This window comes from Pollachius pollachius, assembly GCF_949987615.1.
Source record: "Pollachius pollachius genome assembly, chromosome: 2".
NCBI lineage: Eukaryota > Metazoa > Chordata > Actinopteri > Gadiformes > Gadidae > Pollachius > Pollachius pollachius.
The window spans coordinates 7,558,580-7,584,175 of NC_136935.1; the positions used below are offsets into that span (position 1 = coordinate 7,558,580).

Sequence of the window (25,596 nt, forward strand, 5' to 3'; positions counted from 1 at the left end):
TATCAACATCATACTGTTATTAATACTGTAGTGGTTCATATTCATGTAAGTATCAACATCATACTGTTATTAATACTGTAGTGGTTCATATTGATGTTGTATCAACATCATACCGTTATTAATACTGTAGTGGTTCATATTGATGTTGTATCAACATCATACTGTTATTAATACTGTAGTGGTTCATATTCATGTAAGTATCAACATCATACTGTTATTAATACTGTAGTGGTTCATATTGATGTTGTATCAACATCATACTGTTATTAATACTGTAGTGGTTCATATTCATGTAAGTATCAACATCATACTGTTATTAATACTGTAGTGGTTCATATTCATGTTGTATCAACATCATACTGTTATTAATACTGTAGTGGTTCATATTGATGTTGTATCAACATCATACCGTTATTAATACTGTAGTGGTTCATATTCATGTAAGTATCAACATCATACTGTTATTAATACTGTAGTGGTTCATATTGATGTTGTATCAACATCATACCGTTATTAATACTGTAGTGGTTCATATTCATGTAAGTATCAACATCATACTGTTATTAATACCGTAGTGGTTCATATTCATGTTGTATCAACATCATACTGTTATTAATACTGTAGTGATTCATATTGATGTTGTATCAACATCATACCGTTATTAATACTGTAGTGATTCATATTGATGTTGTATCAACATCATACCGTTATTAATACTGTAGTGGTTCATATTCATGTAAGTATCAACATCATACTGTTATTAATACTGTAGTGGTTCATATTCATGTAAGTATCAACATCATACTGTTATTAATACTGTAGTGATTCATATTGATGTTGTATCAACATCATACCGTTATTAATACTGTAGTGGTTCATATTCATGTAAGTATCAACATCATACCGTTATTAATACTGTAGTGGTTCATATTCAAGTAAGTATCAACATCATACTGTTATTAATACTGTAGTGATTCATATTGATGTTGTATCAACATCATACCGTTATTAATACTGTAGTGGTTCATATTCATGTAAGTATCAACATCATACTGTTATTAATACTGTAGTGGTTCATATTCATGTTGTATCAACATCATACTGTTATTAATACTGTAGTGGTTCATATTGATGTTGTATCAACATCATACCGTTATTAATACTGTAGTGGTTCATATTCATGTAAGTATCAACATCATACTGTTATTAATACTGTAGTGGTTCATATTGATGTTGTATCAACATCATACCGTTATTAATACTGTAGTGGTTCATATTCATGTAAGTATCAACATCATACTGTTATTAATACCGTAGTGGTTCATATTCATGTTGTATCAACATCATACTGTTATTAATACTGTAGTGATTCATATTGATGTTGTATCAACATCATACCGTTATTAATACTGTAGTGATTCATATTGATGTTGTATCAACATCATACCGTTATTAATACTGTAGTGGTTCATATTCATGTAAGTATCAACATCATACTGTTATTAATACTGTAGTGGTTCATATTCATGTAAGTATCAACATCATACTGTTATTAATACTGTAGTGATTCATATTGATGTTGTATCAACATCATACCGTTATTAATACTGTAGTGGTTCATATTCATGTAAGTATCAACATCATACCGTTATTAATACTGTAGTGGTTCATATTCAAGTAAGTATCAACATCATACTGTTATTAATACTGTAGTGATTCATATTGATGTTGTATCAACATCATACCGTTATTAATACTGTAGTGGTTCATATTCATGTAAGTATCAACATCATACTGTTATTAATACTGAAGTGGTTCATATTCATGTTGTATCAACATCATACTGTTATTAATACTGTAGTGGTTCATATTGATGTTGTATCAACATCATACCGTTATTAATACTGTAGTGGTTCATATTCATGTAAGTATCAACATCATACCGTTATTAATACTGTAGTGGTTCATATTGATGTTGTATCAACAGCATACTGTTATTAATACTGTAGTGGTTCATATTGATGTTGTATCAACATCATACTGTTATTAATACATGTACAGCAGAGATTCATTATCATGTTAGTATCAACACCAGGGGGTCTGGAGAGGATATCACATACTGTTAGTAATACTGTAGTGGTTCATCTACACCATTGTTTCTCAACGGGGCCGTTCGCACAACCTGGGGGGCCCTGGGAACGTGATTCTTTTTTCTTTTTTGGGGGGGGGGATTGTAAAGTTTCATGGTTTTCTATTTTTTTGGTGAAAAAATAGGCTACCTGAAATAAATAGCCTATTTTCATTTATTGGTTCCTGACCCCTCTACCGTCTCAACTACCTTTTTTACTGTCTATGCGCAGTGTAACAGTGGTCATACAGGCAGCGCGGTTCAGTCCTGCACACGCCCGGACTCCCGTTACATCAGCTAGTCATGATCTCTATAGTAACGCTAATAAACATAACCCAAGTTCGCGGGTTAACAGTTCAATAACCAACACACAAAAAAAAAGAACACATTTTGTTTCATAGCCCGTTTTCCTCCTTCCTCTTGCTGTTGTTCAGTTCCAGCTGCTCTGAGCTTTGACTCCACGAAGAGACCGTTGCATTTCAAATACAAAATATATAGGCCTAATTAGGCCTCTGCGCACAATCTGTTTTCACGGTGCCCGCGTTGCCCAGGCCACGGTGCCCGTGGTTCCCGGGCTATGGTGCCTGCGTTTCCTGGGCCGCTGTCACGGTGCCCGCCGTTCCCGGGCCATTTATTCATTGACGAGGCACGGCGGGAGGTGCGGGAGACGCCGGAGTGCCGTGCCTGTGGTTCCCAGGCTGCGGTGCCCGCGTTGCCCACGCCGCGGTCACGGTGAATGGACGGTCATTCCAACCATTTCTTCCTCAACTCTTCTCTCTCTCTCTCTCTCTCTCTCTCTCCCCCCCCCCCTCAAAAAAGGTTGAGAACCACTGATCTACACTATCAACACCAGGGACCTAGCATGTGACCTACCAGTGTCATGTGACCCACCAGTGTCATGTGACCTAGTGAGGTCATGTGAACTACCCGTGTCATGTGACCCAGCGGCGTCATGTGACCTGCCCGTGTCATGTTACCTACCTGTGTCATGTGACCTACCAGTGTCATGTGACCTGCCCGTGTCATGTTACCTACTAGTGTCATGTGACCTATTACTGCATGTCACCTACTAGTGTCATGTGATCCACAGATGTAATGTGACCTACTGGTGTCATGTGATCCACAGATGTTATGTGACCAACTAGTGTCATGTGATCCACAGATGTAATGTGACCTACTGGTGTCATGTGATCCACAGATGTAATGTGACCTACTAGTGTCATGTGATCCACAGATGTAATGTGACCTACTAGTGTCATGTGATCCACAGATGCAATGTGACCTACTAGTGTCATGTGATCCACAGATGTAATGTGACCTACTGGTGTCATGTGGCCTACCTGTGGGGGTGGGGGGGGCAGGCATGTCGTTGTTCTCGGGGGCAGGCTGGCAGGTCACGCCCACGTCCTCGCTGTGGGAGCAGTCGTGGCGCCCCCAGGGAGCGTGGCCACAGGCCAGCAGGGAGCCCTCCTTCCCCCCGCACTGCACCTCGTCCAGCAGGATCAGCCCCGCCCCCTCGCCATACTGCCGGTCCCGCGCCACCGCCGCCCGCCCACTGGAGGGCGGCAGAGAGAGAGAGAGAGAGAGAGAGAGAGAGAGAGAGAGAGAGATAGAGTGGAGAGAGAGAGTGAGAGAGAGAGAGAGAGACAGACAGAGAAAGAGAGAAAGAGAGAGGGGAGAGGAAAGAGAGAGTGGAGAGAGAGTGAGAGAGAGAGAGAGAGAGAGAGAGAGAGAGAGTGGAGAGAGAGAGTGAGAGAGAGAGAGAGACAGAGAGATAGAGAGAAAGAGAGAGGGGAGAGGAAAAGGAGAGTGGAGAGAGAGTGAGAGAGAGAGAGAGAGAGAGAGAGAGAAAGAGAGAGGGGAGAGGAAAGAGAGAGTGGAGAGAGAGAGTGAGAGAGAGAGAGAGAGAGAGAAAGAGAGAGGGGAGAGGAAAGAGAGTGGAGAGAGAGAGAGAGAGAGGAGAGAAAGAGAGAGGGGAGAGGAAAGAGAGTGGAGGGAGAGAGAGAGAGGGGAGAGAGAGAGGGAGATAAAAACAACAAACAAAACATGAGCTAGACAAATAGATGAATTCAAATTGCATTTGTCTCTTACCCACCCTTTCTAGAGTTATAAAAATGCTTGAGAGAGCGACCAGACACTTAGAGAGTTTTGTGCGAGGTGATAAAAAAATAACTGAACTTTATTAATTCCAGACGGGAGTTCAGGAAATTACTACTGCTGTCTTTTATTAAAGGGGGCAACATGTTCCTCAGTAACAAGGCCGCGTTGCAGAGTTCACATAATGAACTTTAAAACCAACCCACGGTCTGGGGCTCAGATCATGATGAAAAACAGACAAGATTTAACTTGTCTTTATCCACCAAAACAGGATTAGTTAAATGAAGTTTGTGCACTCTAAGCACCTACATGTTGGAGTGAAAAGGTTATCATATACATTAACAGCAGCAGATTCTCCTCAAAAGGCACTTCATCTCTGCCTGTGTCATTCTGTTCTGTTTAAATGCTTCCTAAGTGGTTAGTTTCCATGGCAGCATCAGTGAAAATAACAAATAAGTGCTTTGATCTATCGGTTAGTGATTCATGTTGATTGTCACTGGAGAATAGCACGTAAAAGTGGTTCTCCACAGCTCTGCGGTCAGCAGCTATAAACCGCTCCCTCTGACTGGCTAATAAATACTAGTGAAGTGATGTCTGATGTGATAGGCAACAGAGGTGATGCAAACACTGCCCTAAATAAGTATTGCATTATTTATTAAGAGAGAGAAGAAAAATAGGCTGGCCTCCTCTGAGCCTACTGAGAGGTCTGAACTGACCTCCTCTGAGCCTACTGAGAGGTCTGAGCTGACCTCCTCTGAGCCTACTGAGGTCTAAGCTGACCTCCTCTGAGCCTACTGAGGTCTGAGCTGACCTCCTCTCAGCCTACTGAGGTCTGAGCTGACCTCCTCTGAGCCTACTGAGGTCTGAGCTGACCTCCTCTCAGCCTACTGCTGGAGAGATGACCTCCTCTCAGCCTACTGAGGTCTGAGCTGACCTCCTCTGAGCCTACTGCAGGAGAGATGACCGCCTCTGAGCCTACTGAGGTCTGAGCTGACCTCCTCTCAGCCTACTGAGGTCTGAGCTGACCTCCTCTGAGCCTACTGAGGTCTGAGCTGACCTCCTCTCAGCATACTGCAGGAGAGATGACCTCCTCTCAGCCTACTGAGGTCTGAGCTGACCTCCTCTGAGCCTACTGCAGGAGAGATGACCTCCTCTGAGCCTACTGAGGTCTGAGCTGACCTCCTCTCAGCCTACTGCAGGAGAGATGACCTCCTCTGAGCCTACTGAGGTCTGAGCTGACCTCCTCTGAGCCTACTGCAGGAGAGATGACCTCCTCTGAGCCTACTCAGGCCTGAGCTGACCTCCTCTCAGCCTACTGTAGAAGAGTCTGAGCTGACCTCAGGTGTGAGGAACCGGTCCTGCGTCGGTGGACCCACCTGAAGCCCAGCTGTCTGCAGACCACCTGGGCGTTGGTCTCGGTCCAGTTGTCGTCGCACACGGTGCCCCAGTCCCCCTGGTGGTAGACCTCCAATCGGCCCTGCCAGGGGCTTTCTCCTGCCACAAGGCGCACCACTCCGTCTGGAAGCATCCGGCCAGCAGGGGTCAGTGTGGCAGGGTCAGGGCCTGCGACCAGCCGCCCTTCAAATTGGGCCGATCACAGCCAGTGTACACATAAAGCTGTGGCCATCACGCCAAGTAGAGACGACACGGCCATAGCTATGTCCCAAGATATAATGTTTAGTTAATATTTTCAAGGTCTGCGAGATCATTTGTATATTTTGTTCAAATCGAATGGAGAATGTGTTTTTATTCTAGAATAGTGTCGTTCTTGTTCCTAACTTATCATTTAGACGTCTTCCTGTCAAGCTGCCTTCCTGTTTTGCAAACTCTTCATTAAGAAACCTTTCCTTTTGGTCAACTTATCATTTAGATATGTTCTCATCCTCTTTTAGGTTACCCTTTTAGCGAAAATCTATTTATTTTTGTTTTCAACACATTTTCCTGATAAATAAGATGAATAAAAGTAAGACCAGGACAGTAGTAGGCTTGTTCTAGGCATGTTCTCAGCATGTTCCTGCTGTGTTCTAGGACACCCCTAGCACACGAAGCACATGTCCTAGGCGTGTCAGAGGCGTGTTCTGACCGGTGTAGGGGTTGCAGGACACGCCCGCGTCCTCCATGTGGTCACAGTTGTGGTGGCTCCATCCGTTGTGGGGGCAGTCCTCCAGGGACAGCTCGTTACCCGTGCAGTGGACCCCGTCCAGGAACACCGGCCCGCTGCCCTGCCCGAAGTGGGCCCAGCTCCACGACTTGGGCACCCCCCTGAGGGAGGAGGAGACACATGGTTTAATGCGGGGGGAGGGGCTGCGGAAACGTTTCGGAGAACACGCAGCCGACTCTTTAATTGACAGCAATCATTATTTACTTAATTTGTCGTCTAGGATTGATTAAGTGCTGTTATCTTAGAAAATATTGTAGGAACGAGATGAGAGAGAGAAAGAAAGAGAGCGAGAGAGAGAGAGAGAAAGAGAGGGGGGGAGAGGGAGAGAGAGAAAAAGAAAGAAAGAGAGAGAGAGAGAGAGAGAGAGAGAGAGAGGGGGGGGAGAGAGAGAGAGAGAAAAAGAAAGAAAGAGAGGGAGAGAGGTGGGGGGGCAGAGAGGGAGGGTGAACGAGAGACAGAAAGAGATGAGAGAGAGAGAGAGAGCTACGTTTCTCCGCCCTTGAGAAGTATTCCATTTTCTGCACATTTGATTGATAGGCAACGGATTCCCCAAACCAATCAGAGAAGAGATGCCGTGAACGGTCGAAAAGAGCCGCAGTAAACTAGAACGGATGTTCTCAGAGAGCATGTCACTCACTCGTAGCTGACGGATGGCCACGGAATTTCTAATGTGATAATATACACTGATGTTATAGCTCTCTTACCTACTGCCTCTTTAAGAGTGGGAACTGTTTTGGGAACCGGCCCAGACCTGATCTCATGGGATAGACCCTGAGACTGTATGGGTTTCTGGGAACCGGGTCTTTACGTTTGGATGGGAATGTGATCTCAGCTCTGAATATGCAGGAGAACCGACAGACACAAGCAGTAGGCCTGTCAGAGCCAGATGTAAATCAATGATGTATAGTCCCAGAGAAGACCACCGAAAGTTTGCATGGATTGATTTTCCTTCTTTTTTCCATCTCCCCATGTCCCACTTCAATATCGATGACATCAGAACATCCACTATCAGCTTACCTCCATCTCATCTCCATCCTATCTCCTCTACCTCCATCTCTCCGCCGTCCCTTCCTCTCTCATTCTTTGTTCATCTTCATCCCTTCCCCGCTATCTCTCCTCCTCTTCCTCCTCCTCTTCAAACTCTCCATCCTCCTCCATCTCTCCTGCTCTCCAACTTTCTTCCTCTCCCTTCCCCTGTCCTCCTCTTCTTCCTCCCACTCTCCCTCTGTTTCTTGACATCCTTCTCCCCCTCTTCTGCCCTTCCTCCATCTCTCCTTCTCCTTCCCCTCTTTCTCCATCCCTGATCGAACCAACTATGAACTATGGTCCAAAACCGGAAGCTCTAAAATATTCAACATCTCCTCTGCTATTCTTGTGTGGATGCATTACCCCAGCAAAACACTCTCAATCTCTAAATATAGCGGGAGCAGAGGAGGTGAGTGGACAGGGGTTCATCCTCGGGAGGGAGACGGGAGGAGTGGTACAGGGGGTGTTTATGTGCATGAGTCATCTGGAGAGAACTGGAGAGCTACTGCAGACACTCACAACAGGTGACAAGCGAAGGGCACACCCTCTTGGAGCTGGAGATGTAGTACCAGAATTCAGCTATTGCACTACAAGAATATACATAATACATACGGTCTGCTGTATGACTGAACGAGGCTGGTGTGTTTTGGAAAACTGCATCACCCTGGTGCACATTCCAAAGTACTTCCGCTCAACTTTCATTTCCCTTCAGTACTACGTCTGGCCCAGACGTAGTACTGAAGGGATATTAAAATATACCGCAAACCCAGACCGTCTGGGTTTGCGGTATATTCCTGGGTTTTCTCCGTCCAAATTTTGTGCGTCCAATCAGCGAACAGAGGGAGTGGCTGAGGACAATGATGTTAAAGTCAGCTCTCTTTGACGGACATCTCCACGCACGTTGTTCGGTTCGTTTACAGCCTGCGCACAACGTGATTCCAGGCCAAACGTTAGCGATTGGTTATGACAGATCCAGAGTGGCACTGGGCAGATCCAATAGTTATAAACTTCAACAGACACCCGCCTTCAAGTGAGTTAACGTTAGTCAATTAAGTGGGTCCAGACTCTCTCTGCAAATAAAATGAAGTATGACAGTCTGGTAGGATCAGGCTAGTGCAGGCAGAGCTGTCATCCAACATATCTAATGTGTGATGGGTTCAGGCGGGTTAGAGTCAGGGTTAGAGACGATTAGTAGAACTTCTCTTGAAGCTATCGTTCTTTTAAGCAACCTTCTCGTTTAGCTCCCTACTTAGGGGGATTCCTCCCTCAAAACAGAAAGCAGGTATGATGTCAGCACTGCAAATCTTGAAAGTTACCAACATGGCCATCTTCTATTCAACAATTAATAATTTAGCAGACGTGTTCGTCGGAACTGGCTCCATTCAGGTATGGGTCATAAAGGAGCTTGTAGGGGTTAGGACGCATCTTGCTTGAGGAAGACTTGGAACACTGGGAATCGAACCCAGGACCTTTTTTGCCGGGAGTTGAACACAATAACCACTACACTATTCAGCCTACATCCTATATATGAATATTGGACCCGACATTTACATTTAGGGCATTTAGCAGACGCTTTGATCCAAAGCAACTTTCAATAAGTACATTTGTCAGAACATAAATAATATATGGCTGTCGGTACAGTAAGGATGTTCATAGAACCAAGTACCAAGCACAAACAATCGCTAGGTTAACCCATTACAACAAAGATAGCTAGGATAAGATGCTACACAATGCTAAGTAGTATTTTTAAGTGCCAGGACGTACAACATACAATAAGTGCGTAAGAGGGGTAAGGGGGGAGGCTATACAGAATCTAGTTGAACCAACATATCTGCATTAGGCCTCCCTGATCCCTAAAACCCTGCCTAAGAGTCTTTTACTCATCTGTTACTCATCATTAAAGGCTCAGTTATGGTTCCACGTCGACGCAACGCAAGGGGGTTTACGGACACATTACGTCCTTGCGGTCCCTTGCGAGCCTGACTTGCGCCTCTCAAATATTTTAACCTTGCGTAGAGGCGACGCAGCAGCAAGGGCTGTGATTGGTCCGCTCACTAAAACCCGATGCAGAACCAAAACAGGTTCCCGACTGCGTCAAAGCGTGGTCCTTGCGTTGCGTTGACGTGGAACCATAACTCAGCCTTCACTCAGACTACTGCAGGGTGTTCTGTTGTCCCAGCAGGGGGGCTCACCCCAGGCCCAGCTGTCGACAGACCACCTCAGCATCGATGTCGTCCCATTGGTCGTCACACACACTGCCCCAGCGGCCCTCGTGGAACACCTCCACCCGGCCCTCGAACTCCTCCAGACCCCCCACCAGCCGCAGGGGGGCCCCGTTGCCTGGGAAACAATGCAACAGGCCAACCAGTTAGCCTTTGTTAGCACGGGTAGCTTACTATTTAGCTTTTAGCTACCATTCCGTTAACTACCTTATCTTTTCAATGCCTTGCTGTCTACCTAACTTATTATTCAATTACCTTCCTATGTAGCTAATTTATCTTTACGATATCATCCTGTTTAGATAACTTATCTTTTAGATAACTTCCTAAATAGCTAACTTATCATTAACATATGTTCTCACACAGCAAGCTTCTCTTTTAGATTTCTCCTTCAGCTAAAATCAATCTAGTTTCGTTCCTCCCTGAGAGCTATTCTGTATTCAGTCCAGTTATTAAACGAGTCAGCACTTAAAGGACAACGCTGGCCTGTGATCAAAGCGTTATGGGGGCTCCCCGGGCTTCACAAGAACATCAGCTACCAGAATTTGTCAAAATAACGTCCTTGTATCGATTCAGCCAAAGAGGGTTTAGCGTCAAATGTAAACAATCTGGCCTTTTAGGCCCTTTGAATCCACGTAGATCAGTGAATATCTTCACAAAAGTACTTGAAAAGTGAAAGGTCTCATCAGGAACACGCAGGCAGCAGATTAAACTGGTACCTGGGGTTTAAATCAGGAGAGACGGTGACGGTGGGAATGTTTTGATCACAGGCCGGTTGTGTACTAAACCTTTTCTTGTAGCTTTTCCAATACTGATTCTATGTTTGATCTCATCAGCCTCTATATGTAAACAACTATACCTACACAACAATATATACACAACTATATGTACACAACTAGCAGTACGGGACACTTCTACCTTAACGGACCAGAATCAGAATGTGTTTTATGAGTGGGTGAGTTTGCACACACTAGGAATATCTCCCTGACATGTGTGTGCAGTAACTTATCCTGTCAGCATTGTTGTGTCATTGTCATGGTGTTACCGTGGTTACCACGTGACAAAAGTGTGTTTGCACAGGTGTGTGCGTCTGTGTGTCCCTACCTGAAACACACCCTGTGCATTGACCTCGATTAATTCAGCCTAAAGTCCTCTTTATCTTGATCCATTATGGGATGTTTTACCACCCAATGGCGTGCTCGCCCTTTCTCTGCCCCTCCCTCCCCCTCTCTCTCTCTCTCTCTCTCTCTCTCTCTCTCTCTCTCTCTCTTCTCCCTCTCTCTCTCTCCCTCTCTCTCTCTCTGACCCTCAGGTGCAGCGCAGACCACGCCAGCCTCGTTGCCATGGTTGCAGTCGCCGCTCTGGAACTTCCGCGTGTGACATGACAGCAGGGTGTTCTCGTCGCCGCGGCAACCGAGGCTCTCGTAGTGGTAGAGGCCGACGCCCGGTCCAAAGTAGGAGTGCTGGAGCGCCGTCCCGATCTCCCTGGGAGAGAGAGAGATAGAGAGACAGAGAGGGGGGGGGGAGGGGGGAGAGGGAGAGAGAGCGAGAGAGAAAGATGAACGACTAAATGTTAAAAGGCAGGTTGAGACAGTTTCTGATGGGTGCAAACATTCTCCATTAACTTAATGTCGCCCTCCTCACCCTCTCACAAACTTGTCCCTCACCCTCTAACCCCCCCCCCCCCCCCACCCTCCCCCAGCGCTCCTCACCCTCCCCCTGCACCTCACCCGAGCCCCAGCTGTCTGCAGATGACGCTGGCGTCGCGGTCCGTCCAGTGCGTGTCACACAACGACCCCCACTGGCCGTTCAGGTACACCTCCACACGGCCCCCGCTGGGCGACGCCCCGCCCACCAGCCGGGCCGCACCTGCACATCATAGTAACCATGACAACATCTTCATTAGAGAGAACAGACCATAATAACCACAACAACATCTTCATCAGAGAGAACAGACCTTAATAATCACAACATCTTCATCAGAGAGAACAGAGCATAATAACCACTACATCTTCTTCAATAGAGAGGAGGAATGGTTAAAGTTTGACACCTGCAGACCATAATAACAACAACAACTTCTTCAATAGAGAGGAGCAATGGTTAAAGTTTGAAACCTGCAGACCATAATAACAACAACAACTTCTTCAATAGACAGGAACAATAGTTAGAGTTTGACACCTACAGCCCAGCCGGAAGGGAAGTCTCTCCCATGTTTCCCACATTCCTTCCTCCACCTGCTGAGGTTTTTTCCCAGGGGGCTAGGCGGTGCTGTCAATTCTTATAAGAATAGAGTGAACCCTTTCGGAGACTACATTACAGTTATGCAGACAGAAATCCTTGTCTGGCCTTTACACGCTGAGGATCCCACTGAGATAAAGGTCATATCCCAGAGCTTGCTGAAGAGACCTCAGGGCCAGACGACTGTAACACAAGCAGCCCTATTACCCTAACGAGAGGAACGCCCCCACCTCCTCCAACAGATCCCTATCACCCTAAGAGAGGAACGCCCACACCTCCTCCATCAGAGCTCTATCACCCTAAGAGAGGAACGCCCCCACCTCCACCATCAGAGCCCTATTACCCTAAGAGAGGAACGCCCCCACCTCCACCATCAGAGCCCTATTACCCTACGAGAGGAACGCCCCCACCTCCACCATCAGAGCTCTATTACCCTAAGAGAGGAACGCCCACACCTCCTCCATCAGAGCTCTATCACCCTAAGAGAGGAACGCCCACACCTCCTCCATCAGAGCTCTATCACCCTAAGAGAGGAACGCCCCCACCTCCTCTGACAGAGCCCTATCACCCTAAGAGAGGAACGCCCCCACCTCCACCACACCTGGGCTCACCCCAGGTGTGGTCCCTGGGGGGAATGCCTGCTCCTTCTAAAGGGGGTGAAGGTTAGGGTTAAGGTTAGTGTTAAGGTTAAGGTTAGCGTTAGGGGTAAGTATACACTGCTCAAGTCGAGCTGACAGTGAGACTTTAATAGGTCTGACCACACAGAAAGACGACGGAGTATGCTGCTCTGGGGCTCATGGTGGTGGGGGTGGAGGTGGTGCTACTGGTGGTGGAGGTGGTTGTACTGGAGGCGATGGGGTAAGAGGTGCTGTTGTTGGTGGGGGTGGTGGTGATGAAGGAGGATGGGAAGGGGGGGAGGAGATGATGGTATTCGAGGTGGTGGAGGTGGTGGTACTGGAGGTGGAGGTCATGTTTGTGGTGGTGGTGATGGAGTATGATGGACGGAATGTCGGAGGTGGTGGGGGATGGAGGTGGGGGTGATGTTGGTGGTGGTTGTGGTGGTGGTGGTAATGGAGGTGGTTGAGGTGGAGATCATGGATAGGCCCTACTGGAACCTGTTATTATAGTCTCCCATTATATGGTTTTAAATAAATTGCCAAAATACTGCAAGCCTGGACCGGAAAACCATCTTGTGAAAGAAGCATTTAAAGTAGTACTTTATTTGGATTGAGATGAGCCTCCATTGACACACACACACACAAACACACACACATACACACTCTCATGCTGGCAGACACGTACACACGCAGTCAAATGAGAAAAGCTGAAAGTCATTCCTGTCCTCACCTGCCTGCTGCCTCGGGGCCAACCACCTACTTCCTGCCACGGAGATGGACGATTGGCCAACCAGCGGCACAAGACCCACCACCGAGACAGCGGATTTGTTGAGGGCCGCTCAGGGAGCGAGGTTAAGCTGAGGTGAGGCTAACAGCCCAACTATCATTCCTGATGTTGCTCTGCGGCGTCGGTTGGTACAGAGAATGAAGCACGACACGTACTCACTACCATCCCCAGCAGACCTCCCGTTCCCTGGGTCTCTGAAGGACACTACAGTAGAATTCTTCTCTGTTATCATTATCTCGTCAGGATCTATGTTGTGGTTAAAGGGGAATTGTTTTCTAACAGGGTTAGGGTTAGGGGTAAGGTTAGGCTTAGCACCGCTAGGGTTAGGGTCAGGGTTAGTACAGTTAGGGATAGGGTTAGTACAGCTAGGGTTAGGGTGAGGGTTAGTACAGCTAGGATAGGGTTAGGGTTAGAACAGCTAGGGTTAGGGTTAGAACAGCTAGGGATAGGGTTAGTACAGCTAGGGTTAGGGTGAGGGTTAGTACAGCTAGTATAGAGTTAGGGTTAGAACAGCTAGGGTTAGGGTTAGAACAGCTAGGGTTAGGGTTAGTACAGCTAGGGTTAGGGTTAGTACAGCTAGGGTTAGGGTTAGGGTTAGTACAGCTTGGGTTAGGGTTAGAACAGCTAGGGTTGGGGTTAGGGCTAGGTTTGAAGTACAGCTACGTCAAGGCTTCTTCCGGCGAATCAGTTGGTTCCAAATCGGAACGATGAAGAACCAAAAACCCAAACAATAACGTAGATGGCGTGTTTGTCTGAGGAGGTCGAGTGGAGGTGTGTGAGGTGTGTGCGGTGGAAGGCTGGGAGAAGCAGCCTCACCTGGCCCGAGTCAGACTGATTAGACTCAGAGCAGGACCCCGCCCAGCCCCAGAGCCTGCACACCAGACAGTCTGCACACCTGGGATGCATTCAGGGCATCCAGGCACACGGGTTAAATGAGACACACACACACACACACACACACACACACACACCGACACCGACACACACACACACACACACACACACACACACACACACGAGCGAGCGCAGATGACATAGCAGTGTTTAACCCCTGCATCATCAGAACATATTCTGATGTCAGATGAATCACGAATCATATCGACCCCTCAGGGATCTGATCCAGGCCCCCCGGGCGTTCATCCAGCCCTCACCCTGCAGGCAGTCGCAGTAGGCCCAGCCGATGGCCCCCAAGGCCTGCCTGAAGAAGCACCAGGGCTGGGTCTCGCGGTCGGGGTTCCTGCAGAAGGCGTGCGCCCCCAGGCCGCGGCCCGGGTACTGCAGCACGTAGTCGGGGAACTCGGTCCAGACCATGCAGGGGGAGCCGGCCTCGGTCTGGGAGACAGAGCCGTTGTAGAAGCCCAGCTCTGTGAAGCCGTCCATACAGGAGAGAGAGCCTGGGGGGAGGAGGGAGATAGGTGGAGAGAGGGGAGGGGAGGAGAAAGGAGGGAAGGGGAGAGGGATGGAAGGGAGAGAGGGGGAGAGAGGGGGGAGGGGAGAGAGGAGGGGAGAGGTGAGGGGAGAGGGGAGGGGAGATGGGGAGGGAGAAAGGGAAGAGGGGAGAGAGGAGAGGAGGGAGAGGGAGAGAAGGAGAGAGGGGAGAGAGGAGAGGAGAGGAAGGAGAGAGGGGGAGAGAGAGAGAGGGAGAGGGGGAGAGGGGTAGAGAGGAGAGGGAGAGATGGGGGGAGAATGGGGAGAGAGGGGTTGAGGAGAGAGGGGGGGAGAGAGAGAAAGATTGTTATTTTAAGATGATTCTGAGTTACTGTCTTGGCAACGTGCATGTTTATTTTCCATGCCAATAAAGCTCTTTCTAATTGAATTGGGAGAGGGGAGTGGAGGGGGTGAGGGAGGGAGAAGGGGGGAGAGAGAGAGAGAGAGAGAGAGAGAGAGCGAGCGAGAGAGAGAGGTAAGATGTTAAATGTTGTTTGTCCATTCATTTGGAAAACCATGTGAATTCATCAATATGGTCCAATGACGGCGATGACATTTAATCAAAGACGAAGAGTGAAGAGAGAGAGAGACAGCAGGTGAAGCCTTGTTACAGCAGGCAGATAACAAGACAAGAGACAGACAGACTAAAGAAGACAGACTGATGGAACACGACCTCAAACAACACTCTCTCCGACACCCCTGTTCCTGCGGCAGGGTTTCCAACAGGCAATCAATCAACTCATCTCTCCTCTAAATACGGGTAATTCCCTGGATGTGTTTGGATGTGTTTGTCCACGCTCAAAGTGCGTGGACAAACACATCAGTGTCCACGCTCAAAGTGGTTCACAGTCCTGATGAGGAATCAATAACACACATTATCCAGTGTTCAGATGACATGGAAATGAATGACCTTCGTCTCCCTCCATCACTGTTGTACTGCACTGTGTGTGTGTATGTGTGTGTGTGTGTGTGTGTGTGTGTGTGTGTGTGTGTGTGTGTGTGCGTGTGTGTGTGTGTGTGTGTGTGTGTGTGTGTGTGTGTGCGTGTGTGTGTGAGAGAGAGGATAGTCTGCTGAGTCATAATGCAGGGAGCTGACAGTGGTTTGAGTCTGTTAGGCTGAACAGGGATGGACGACAGTGAGGATTAAAGGTAGAGTACGCTGTGCTGGCTTTCTTACCAAAGAGCGATAAAAGCTGGGAGCTCAGCCCGCTTACCTCAGCGTTGTCGTGACACAGGTTGGATCTGACCTGCACTCGCGTGTTACATATATCCCCTCCCTCTCTCAAACCACTTCCTCTCTCTTAACTGTCCAGTCTATAAAAGGTTTCACAAGCCCATACAAATACATAAAATAAAAAAGGTGAATTATAAATGATAATGTATATTCTTCAGAATAAGTATTGATTACTGTACCACTCTATAAAAGACTAATAATTTATAATACATATATAATATAGCAAACATATAAATAGTACATATAGGGTTTGTACGTACAGTATAATAGCTGTACTCTTCTGAAAGGGCTGCAGAGAGAAGGGAATACTGGAGAGATTTGATTCCGTCATGGACCTCAGCATTCCTGTCTGAGCACATTAAGGGATCTTGAGTCCAGCTTGGACGTGAGTCTGTCCAGATGTAGTGTGGAGTGTGTGAGGGGCCTCAGATGAAACGCAGGGGCCACACGTTGTAATAGCTACCAGGAGCCTGCAGCTTGAGAACAACAACCACAGCGATGCACTGAGGATAAGGCTTTTATCACGCACCCACACATAGACACACATACGTGGACTCGCACACGCTTATACACATACATGGACACACACATGCATGGATGCACACACATGCGATCACACATTGTACATAGACACACGTACATGGACACGCACGCACACACTTATACACATACATGGACTCAAACAATCATGCAAACGCACCCACGCTCACACACATAGATGGACGCACACACACCCACACATACATGGACACGCACGAACATGGACGCACACACGCGCTCACACACATAGATGGACGCACACACACGCTCACACACATAGATGGACGCACACACACACTCACACATACATGGACACACACACACACACACACACGCTAACACAAGTACATGGACGCACACACACGCTCACACATACATGGACACACAAACATGCTCACATACACAGACTCACATACATGGACGCACACACATGCTCACATACATACATGGACACACACACACACAGAATCCCCCACATATGCATGCACGCTTAAACACAAACACACACACACATACCACACACACACATCGTAAAGATAATTTGTGGCAAGTAAAAAAAACCAATGACCAAAAGCTGTGATTTTCAGATAAAGTCCATCTCCAGCATTTCCTGCGTTTAAGTTTTACAAGATTTTCTCTTCATCTTTAATTCACCTCTTGAAGCCCACAAGACATATATGGAAAAAATGTTTAACGTTTCAGGCGGCGTCTACAAAGGTATTTGGCAACAAACGTCGGGTAATCAACCAACTGCCAAACATATGCACACCAAACGGCTCTTACGTAACACGTCCGTCTGCATCTCGTTCCGTCCCTTCTCAGTGCGGCGCCCAGCCTACAAGACCTTCTGGAAACAGACTAGGACACTCACTCACTACCCAAGGCCATCGGAAACATCACATCTATCACCAGCCACTCAGTGAGTGACAGTGAAAATCACTTCTCCAACTGCCTGAGGTGCAGGAGGGGACACCCTGACAGAAGATCTCTGCGTTTGCTGGACTGGTGTGGACACACACACACTCTGAAGCTGCCAGCATGTTTCATTCAGACGGTCAGATCATCAGAACGCAGAGCTTCTTTTTCACCACTTCTTGCACCTCTAAGATTTATTAACTGAACTCTCTGCAGATGACGACGATGCAATCCTTGATGAGTCAGAAAAGCAGTTGATCAGCGACTCCACAAATAGAATGATTGTTGATCAATTAACAGGGGGACTTCTTGGTTCTCAGCCCAAGTCTACTCCTTTAAAGAAAGCTGTGTAAAGGCTGGACGAGCAGCAGGGGATATAGGAATCAATAGCACGACTCGGGAGGCAAAAGTTGGTAAACGGGTAATCAGTCGACAATTAGGCAAACAATCTGGCAGGGAGAAGGCAAAGGTATTGTCGGGATAAACGTGAAAATGCTGGGACGCTTGATACAAAGAACAAAGACAAACTGGCACAGAGTAAGGGAAACATGCTGACTAAAGGAGGGTTATGGAGGGGAATGTTGATGAGGGACAGGTGCAAATATTAAGGTGAGTGAGGACAATCAGAGATGCAAGAGGACAGGGAGTGAAACAATTAATGAAGGGGGCAAGATGTGACAAGATGACTGCTAAAGGCCGCATGAGGTTCCTGTCAGCAGAGGACATACGGTTGGTCCCTTAAAGTGACACTCAGGAACAACACCAACACTGCTAGCAGAGGATGTTTTTGTTGTTGTTGTTGTTGTTGTTGTTGTTGTTGTTGTTGCTGCTGGTGCTATCTCTGGAGTAAGCAAGATGAGCAAGACGTCCGAACCCAACCCTCTTAATGACATGTATCTGAATTCGCTGCAAGTTGCTTTTTATGACAGCACCTGCTGAATAGTGAATCGTAGTGGTAAATGTCTACAGCAGCTCAAACTACATTTTGTTGTGCATGATCTGATGCATTGAGTTGTGCAGCTAAGAGGCACATAGAGCAGCACTGTGGGGGTTAAATCCACACAGGATTCTGGGGTACAGCCGACGTAGGGGTTAGTCTGCTAGTAGTGACATAGCACAGACATGAGCAAGTTTGCCTGGAAGAGAGGTGAGGTCATGTTTCAATGGTGTGGGGGAGAGGGGGTGGGGGTGGGGGTGGTGGAGAAGAAGGTGTGGGGGGGCGTTCCTGGCCCCTCTCTCTCTCACCTCCCCAACGGTGGTGTGGACATAAGGAAAGCTCATATGAAACCTGAGCACCAATTGTACACTTGGCTATGGTGGTGGTGGAGGGGGTGGGGGTGGTGATTATGCAAGCGGAGGTGGTGGGGGCAGTGATGGTGTTGGAGGTGGTAGGGGTGGAAGTGGTGGTGGTGGTGGTGGTGGTGGTGGTAGTGAGGGTGATGGAGGTGGTAGTGGTGGAGGTGGTGGAGGTACTGATGCTGTTGGAGGTGGTGGAGGTGTGATGGTGGCTAGGTGGTGGAGGTGTGATGTTGTTGTAGTAGTCATGGTGGTACAGGTGGTGGTGGAGGTGGTGGTGGTAGTGGAGGCGTGTGTGGTCGTGGTGGAGATGGTGTTAAAGGTGGGGCTGGAGGCGTTTTGTGTTTATGGTGGAGGTGGGGTAGAGCTGGGGCTGGAGGGGGGGGGGAATGCATCGTTCACAGTCATTCTAACTCAATGTGTCACGTACACATGCTATACATTTACACCAGCGGGCCGCTACGTCAGGGGCCAAACATGATCTGCTCCCTCCAGGATGTCCTGGGCCCTGAGTCTAACTGGAGGGACCTCCTCTACACCCCCGACGGGGGGCCCATCAGGGTTGGCTCATGTCGGGGGGGGGTGTTATGGGGGTACTTGATACCCTGGCACGCTGCAGGGTTCAGACAGGACTGTGGTCCGGGTATAGAAAGGAGGGCGGGCAGGGGGGTGCAGGGGTATTTACAGACCACTCCAAGGTGATCCAGGGATCGGATGACATTCTGCCAATCATAACTCGCTTCTTATGATGCTCTCGCCTGATTGGCCGGGCTGCCTCCTCCTCCCTCTCTTACTCTCTCTTTCTCTCTCTCTCTTGGCTGCTCTACCTCCCTCTCTTCCGCGCCCTCTCTCTCTCTTCCTCGCCCACTCTCCCTCTCTTTCTCTATCACTCTACCTCAATCACTCTCTCACTCTACCGCTCTACCGCTCTCTCTCAATACTGCTCTACCCCTCTCTCTCTCTCTCTCCACTTTTCTCTGTCAATTCTCTCTCTCTCACTCTCTCTCTTGCTCTCCCGCTGTAATTCAACTCAAAGGGCTTTATTGGCATGGGAAACTAGGAATCCATTCACACTGCCAAAGCATAAAAAAGTAAAATATATCTCTCTCTCCCTCCCTCCCTCCCTCCTCCCTCCTGGAGGTGAGGTCATCCATACTGGGGAGGGAGGGAGGAGGGGCCACAGAGCTACATGGTTATGGTCTTCAGGGGAACCGGATGAGGAGGGGGTGGAGAAGAAAGGTGGAGGAGGAGGAGGAAGAGGAGGAAGGTGGAGGAGGAGGAAGAGAAGGTTTGGAGGAGGTGGAGGAAGAGGAGGAAGGAGAAGGAGGAAGAGGCTGAAGGAGGGCTGATGTTGTTCTGGAATTAAAAAATGAAAGGATGGAGGATAGACTTCAGAGCAGACCTTTCTGCCTTGTGTATCTGGGTCCTTCTAATTAAACACTAACACAAGCTTTCTGTCCAGCTGCTGTTTTAGAAGCTTTTTATCAATTGTATGCTTTTCTGTTTTCAGCCTTAAACTAAAGTTACTTTGGATAAACCGGTCGGAGAGAAAGAGGAGACAAATTAAATAAATGAACAATAAATAACTATTAGGGAGAGAGAAGCCCTTTGAATTCAAGTAAAGTGGGATAGAGAGAGAGAGAGAGAGAGAGAGAGAGAGAGAGAGAGAGAGAGAGAGAGAGAGAGAGAGAGAGAGAGAGAAGAAAGGGAATCCCACATGAAGGACTTGATCAGATGTAAACAGTGTGAGTGTCTGGGTGTTTACCTGCGTTCTGCATCGTGTCTGAGTATCCATCCAGAGCGACCTGGGGGGGGGACAGAGTGATCAGAGCTCCAGGAGACAGACAACCTCACCAAACCCTGTCACACCCCACACGGACACACCAGGTAGCTGGCAGAAGACCCAACCCCAAACTCAATTATGTAACACACTGGCATAGAACTCCTGTCTCCTGTAATGTAAATCTAAATGTAGATTACAGTAACTCAAGATTTATGACTTTTTATGATGTCATATATAGGTTTTGACTGTTTTGTTCCTTTAAATGGGACCTATAAACCGATAAAGACTTAGACTATATGGATCAATCATCACCATATATATATTATTTGAGTTTAGTACAGTAATCTGTATCCTCTGAAAACTCCAACTCTCCAGGGGTCGAAGACCTGATTGAGAGTTACATTCTACTATCAACAGTCGCATATATCTATGCTAAATCACTCATTCATTCATGTCTGATCCATGCTTCCTCTCCCTCTGCTTCTCATTTCCTCCCGCCCACATCAGTCCCGCACTGCCACCAGACAGTAGAGGGAGAGACCCCAGCTTGTCTAACGCATACCATCTTCACCGCGCAAACCCTGAAGTCATGGAACAACGGGGGGGGGGGGGGGGGGGGGGGGGTTGAAGACTATAGCGTGATCTGTTAGTGCGCTCCGTGAACTGTGATAAAGGTCGGCTCTTCTGGTGTGATTGTATAGGCCAAACGGAACCATTACACACTTCAATACGCTTCAGGCCTCAGTGGCCAGAATCCTTTTAATGGTTTAATTGCGGGCTCCACTAATTAGCCGTCCAATCAATATGGCCGGCTGGCTTCAATGGAGGGCGGCCTCTCCTAAAACAGAATCGATCTGCCCGTTTTTGCGGTGCGTCAGACCTACTCCCGGATCATAGCCGGAGCACTGCCCAGATAACACGCGCAATCACATGCACTTTTTCCCCCATATGCGTGCAACTATGCAGCATGCGTGGGAAAAAAGCACGCATGAAAGAGGAAAACATACAGTTAAAGTTGAAGCGTTTTAACAGCTTTGGGCTGCGTAACGGCTGCGTGTCAGGATGCGAGACGAGCCCAGAGGGAGGGGGGGGGCTTCTGCTATTTTAACAGCAGAAGCCCGTTCTCTCACGAGACGGAGCCGACCCCCCTCATCCAGTACACTCAGGAGCCATCCCGGGAAAGGGTCCGAGACGCGTCACGCAACAACCGCTTCACCGGTGACGTGGTTTGGGGATAAAATATTCGAATTTCACACATTTCAATTGACCATTAAACTCTTAAATTGGAAAGTCAAATTGGCCTGATGATTTAATTAATAAAAAAGTCCCCTATTTTGTAACAAATGCAATGGAATCAGTTGAACCAAAGGTGTATGAACGAATGCAATAACGACCGACTTTATGTTCCCCTGTCCCGATGGTGTCAGTGATCAGTGATCAGTGATCGCGCCGGGCTGTGGGGTTCCTCCAGGAAACGACCTGAACGTGTAGTAATAAACACGGTAACCGGACTCAGATTCACGAAAGACACCGAAACAAGAACTATCCACATCACGGCTGTGAGCAGGGTGCGTTCCAAAACTCGGACCGGGCTCTCCTCACACTCCACATGGCTTAGTGTTACCCATGTCAACCGGGGGGTTCGTGATCTAAACCTCACACAGCGCTCCCGGGTACCGGCAACAGTGTCCTTTATAAGCGCACGGGACCTCAAGTCCTCATCGCGAGCCTCCCCGCTGCCAAACCGCTAAAGTCCACATCCCTTACCTTTCCTGTGACCGCGCGCAGCAGACAGCAGCACGCGAGGAAACTCTGCAGCCGCAGCCGCCACCGCGGCGAGTTGAACCCAGGTCCTGGTGCCGTCATGTCCGTGGTCTCCCGGGGGAGGGGTCAGCTTCCCGGGTGGCTCAGGGCTGGTCTCCCGGGGAGCACGCCTCGTCCATCGCGGGGGTCCGGGGGTCGAGATCAATATCGGTGTCAGGGAGCCGATCAATATCGGTGTTAGTGGAGCGCGTGTAGGGTCCACGTCGTCTGTCGTCTCCTCATTGCGTCACGGGCAGAACGCGTTTTAATCCCGCCGCGGGTTCACGCTCATAAAGTTGGAGGGATCAGAGTCATGGTTACCCGGGTCTCCGAGGGTAAGAGACCGCCGCTGCTCCGAGGAGAGAGTTTATGGTCTGCTCCCAGATACACAGAAGAGAGAGACACACACACTCACACGCTCACAACCGGGGTGCGTTTGAGGGCGGTGTTTATAGCGCACACACACACGCGCTAGAAGGAAAGATCCAAATAAACACGAAGCTTCCACTAGGCGGACACACCTCTGATAACGTGTACTGACGTCTAGAGACTATGAACGGGTCGCGTGTTCGTCAAAGAGCCACTAAATCCTCTCCGATCGCTCACTGATCACCGTGCGTAAAGGCGCAGAGAACCGCCACTCCGGGTTAGAAAGCGCGCGACGCAACGACACACCGGTCCGCTGTGTAGGACCACTGGACCGGGTCTGTCAGCGCTGGGAGCCGAAAACAGATTCCTCCCGTGTCAATCAAAAGGGTGAACCGGACGTACAGGTACTGCACGAGGCCACGCCCTTAGACCCCCAGAAACAACAAACTTGCCCAATCAAGACGGATCTGGTTCAGAGGTCGTCATTAAGGCTTCGACTTGAGACTTGAAACCCAGCCGGGGAGAAAGCTTTGTTATCTTTTCCCCTGCTGATAAGGCCTTAAGGCAGGGCTTTTAATGAGCAAGTTCAGAGGCATGGGTTTGTTTTCCTTGGCAACCTGTCTGGGGTCCACATCAAAAAGACGGTGATGTAATCTCTGCAAAGAACCGAAGAGGACAGGGGGAAAGACCAGAGAAGGAGTACTTTGGACCCAGAGTCCAGCGGCACAGCTGAGTATTCCCAGCAGCCTTCCGTCATAAGACATCAGACGGCGGGGCCCCTACCGGAATAGGAAAGGCATCAGGGGCCCCTGCCACGCCAGGAACCGCGCCGTCCACCACCCCCTCGTGGCGTCCGGGGTCCAGTATTTCGGAAGGTGTTAGCTAAAGTAAATATAGACGCATTTTTCTCCTCCCGCGGACACACGACGTGTCCGGGGAACCGAGCGTTTACGAGGAGCGGGTCAGGCGGGTCAGCCGCGAAAATGGGGCGCAATATTTCCACCATGCACTCGCCACCCGTCATGCTCCGAGTCCGGGGTCAGCCAGGGTCAAACCCTGGACATTCTGGACGTCAGGGTATCAACATATGACGCGATGCGCGCTCTTCAGAGTGGAAACACGCATGCTCTCCCACACTTAGCTATTATATATTCAGCCATCGCACAAAGGTCCTTTTTGTCAATAATGTATTAACCTCTTTCTGTGGTTCACTGTTTCCACTGCTTCACTCTATTGGAAATATTTTAAGTATTTCAAATATTTCAAGTCAGTTGTATGTATGTGGCCCTTATTCATAGTGACAGTCTCAAAGTGCTTTACAGGCCAACTCATGACACCATAGCATCCTATAGAGGAGCTTGCTGCTGCTCTGGTCCGTCTCACACAAGCCGAGGTCTATGAAAAGGAGGGTCAATGCAACAAGGTCCTTAAGGGCAACTAAAGAAGGGATGAGGGTGCTGGACTCCTAAGGGGGGAGGCTATGCAGAGTCCAGGTGCACTCTGGACAGGTGAGTCTTGAGACCCAATCTCCTCAGTCTACCTGTGGGCACCCTTGAGGGACATGCCCACTTACCTCCACCTCCTCCACCCACAACATGCAGCATCAATTCACCGTAAGCAGCGTTGGATACAAGCCGCTGGTAAACACTAAATACTGGAACACTTTAGTCGTAACGCAACAACACCACGGCCCAGCTCCCCTCCAGATGAAGGAGGAGCAGGGGTGAGGGGTGGGGGGTGGGGCTGTGTTTCTGAAAACCTTTGTCCATCTGACGCCCCCCCCCCCCCCCCCCCAGAGGAGGGGTGAGGAGGGTCCGCTGAGAGACGGCCGGAGCGGGCCGGGGGTCCGGTCCGAGCAGCTGGGAGGTCTTATGAGGTCCGGCCAGACAAAGGAGAAGCCCAGGCCGACGATCTCCTGACAGAGGGACGGACAACATCCTTCCTGACCGGCAGACTAAACAACTCCCTCCCCTCCCGGAGAGAACCACGCTCAGCCACAGCAAACGTCACGGCTTTGGAGGAGTGACCAGGCTACCAGAAAGGTTAGAGTAGTTCAGAAAAGGCCTCACTGCTTAAACACAAAGTATCTTAAAGGGGACATATTATACCACCAGGTGTGCCTTACAAGCCGTTTCGGAAATCTGCCCCATATGACATCACTAGTGGGCGTGTCCACCTAGATCTGTGCTGGATAGATGTCATATGGGGCAGATTTTCGAAACGGCTTGAAAGGCTAATCACTCTCACACCTGGTGGTATAATATGTCCCCTTTAAGAAAATAGCAATGTCAGAGTGAGACGGGTAGGGTCTGAGGATCTTCATGTTCTAATAAGACGAATGAACACCCCGAGGCCACGCCAATCCACTGTACGTCACTTTGATGAAAGTAGAGTTGTTCTGATAAGAGTATCGGAAATTCCTCCGATACTGCCAAAATAGAGTATCAGGTATCGGCAGGTATGCAAGTCATTTACATTTACATTTAGGGCATTTAGCAGACGCTTTTATCCAAAGCGACTTACAATAAGTGCATTTGTTACAATAAGTACATTTGTCATAAGAAGTGAAACAATATATCGCTGTCGGTACAGTAAAGACGTCTATGTGCCAATCCGAAGTATCACATGATTCCTTTACCCCACAGGCTGAGAACATCAAAAACACTTTGGTGTTGTGCTGCGTTCGTTAACGGCCTGAGGTGGAAAATCGGAATGGGAAACGCATCGTCTCCGACCTACGTGCATTCGAGCTACCAAGTCGGAGTAGTAAATCAGAATAAATAATCAGAATGTACTGTTCTCAGTACAGACGGACTTCAGACTTCAGCGGTCGAGCAGCTCCAAGCAGCGCAAGTCGGAAAAACATGGATGCTCATGCTTAACTGCAAGATTAGAAATGTATTATAACTATAGATTATAAATGTGAATTATCTAATTCTTGAAAAAAAATATTGT

General features: G+C 48.4%; 1 protein-coding gene across 1 annotated transcript in view; it reads right to left on the reverse strand.

Moving 5' to 3' along the window:
* The window catches only part of LOC307070709 (neurotrypsin), a 27,015-nt gene extending 4,200 nt beyond the window's left edge, over positions 1-22,815 (reverse strand). The window contains exons 1-9 of the mRNA XM_079729313.1: positions 22,237-22,815; positions 20,452-20,491; positions 14,425-14,667; positions 11,362-11,500; positions 10,938-11,116; positions 9,605-9,752; positions 6,309-6,487; positions 5,602-5,743; positions 3,469-3,683 (exon numbers count right to left, since the gene is read on the reverse strand). Coding sequence (XP_079585439.1) covers positions 3,469-3,683; positions 5,602-5,743; positions 6,309-6,487; positions 9,605-9,752; positions 10,938-11,116; positions 11,362-11,500; positions 14,425-14,667; positions 20,452-20,491; positions 22,237-22,335 — 1,384 coding nt within the window. The 5' untranslated portion in view covers positions 22,336-22,815. The remainder of the gene's footprint in view (positions 1-3,468; positions 3,684-5,601; positions 5,744-6,308; positions 6,488-9,604; positions 9,753-10,937; positions 11,117-11,361; positions 11,501-14,424; positions 14,668-20,451; positions 20,492-22,236) is intronic.
* Between the last annotated feature and the right edge of the window lie 2,781 nt (positions 22,816-25,596).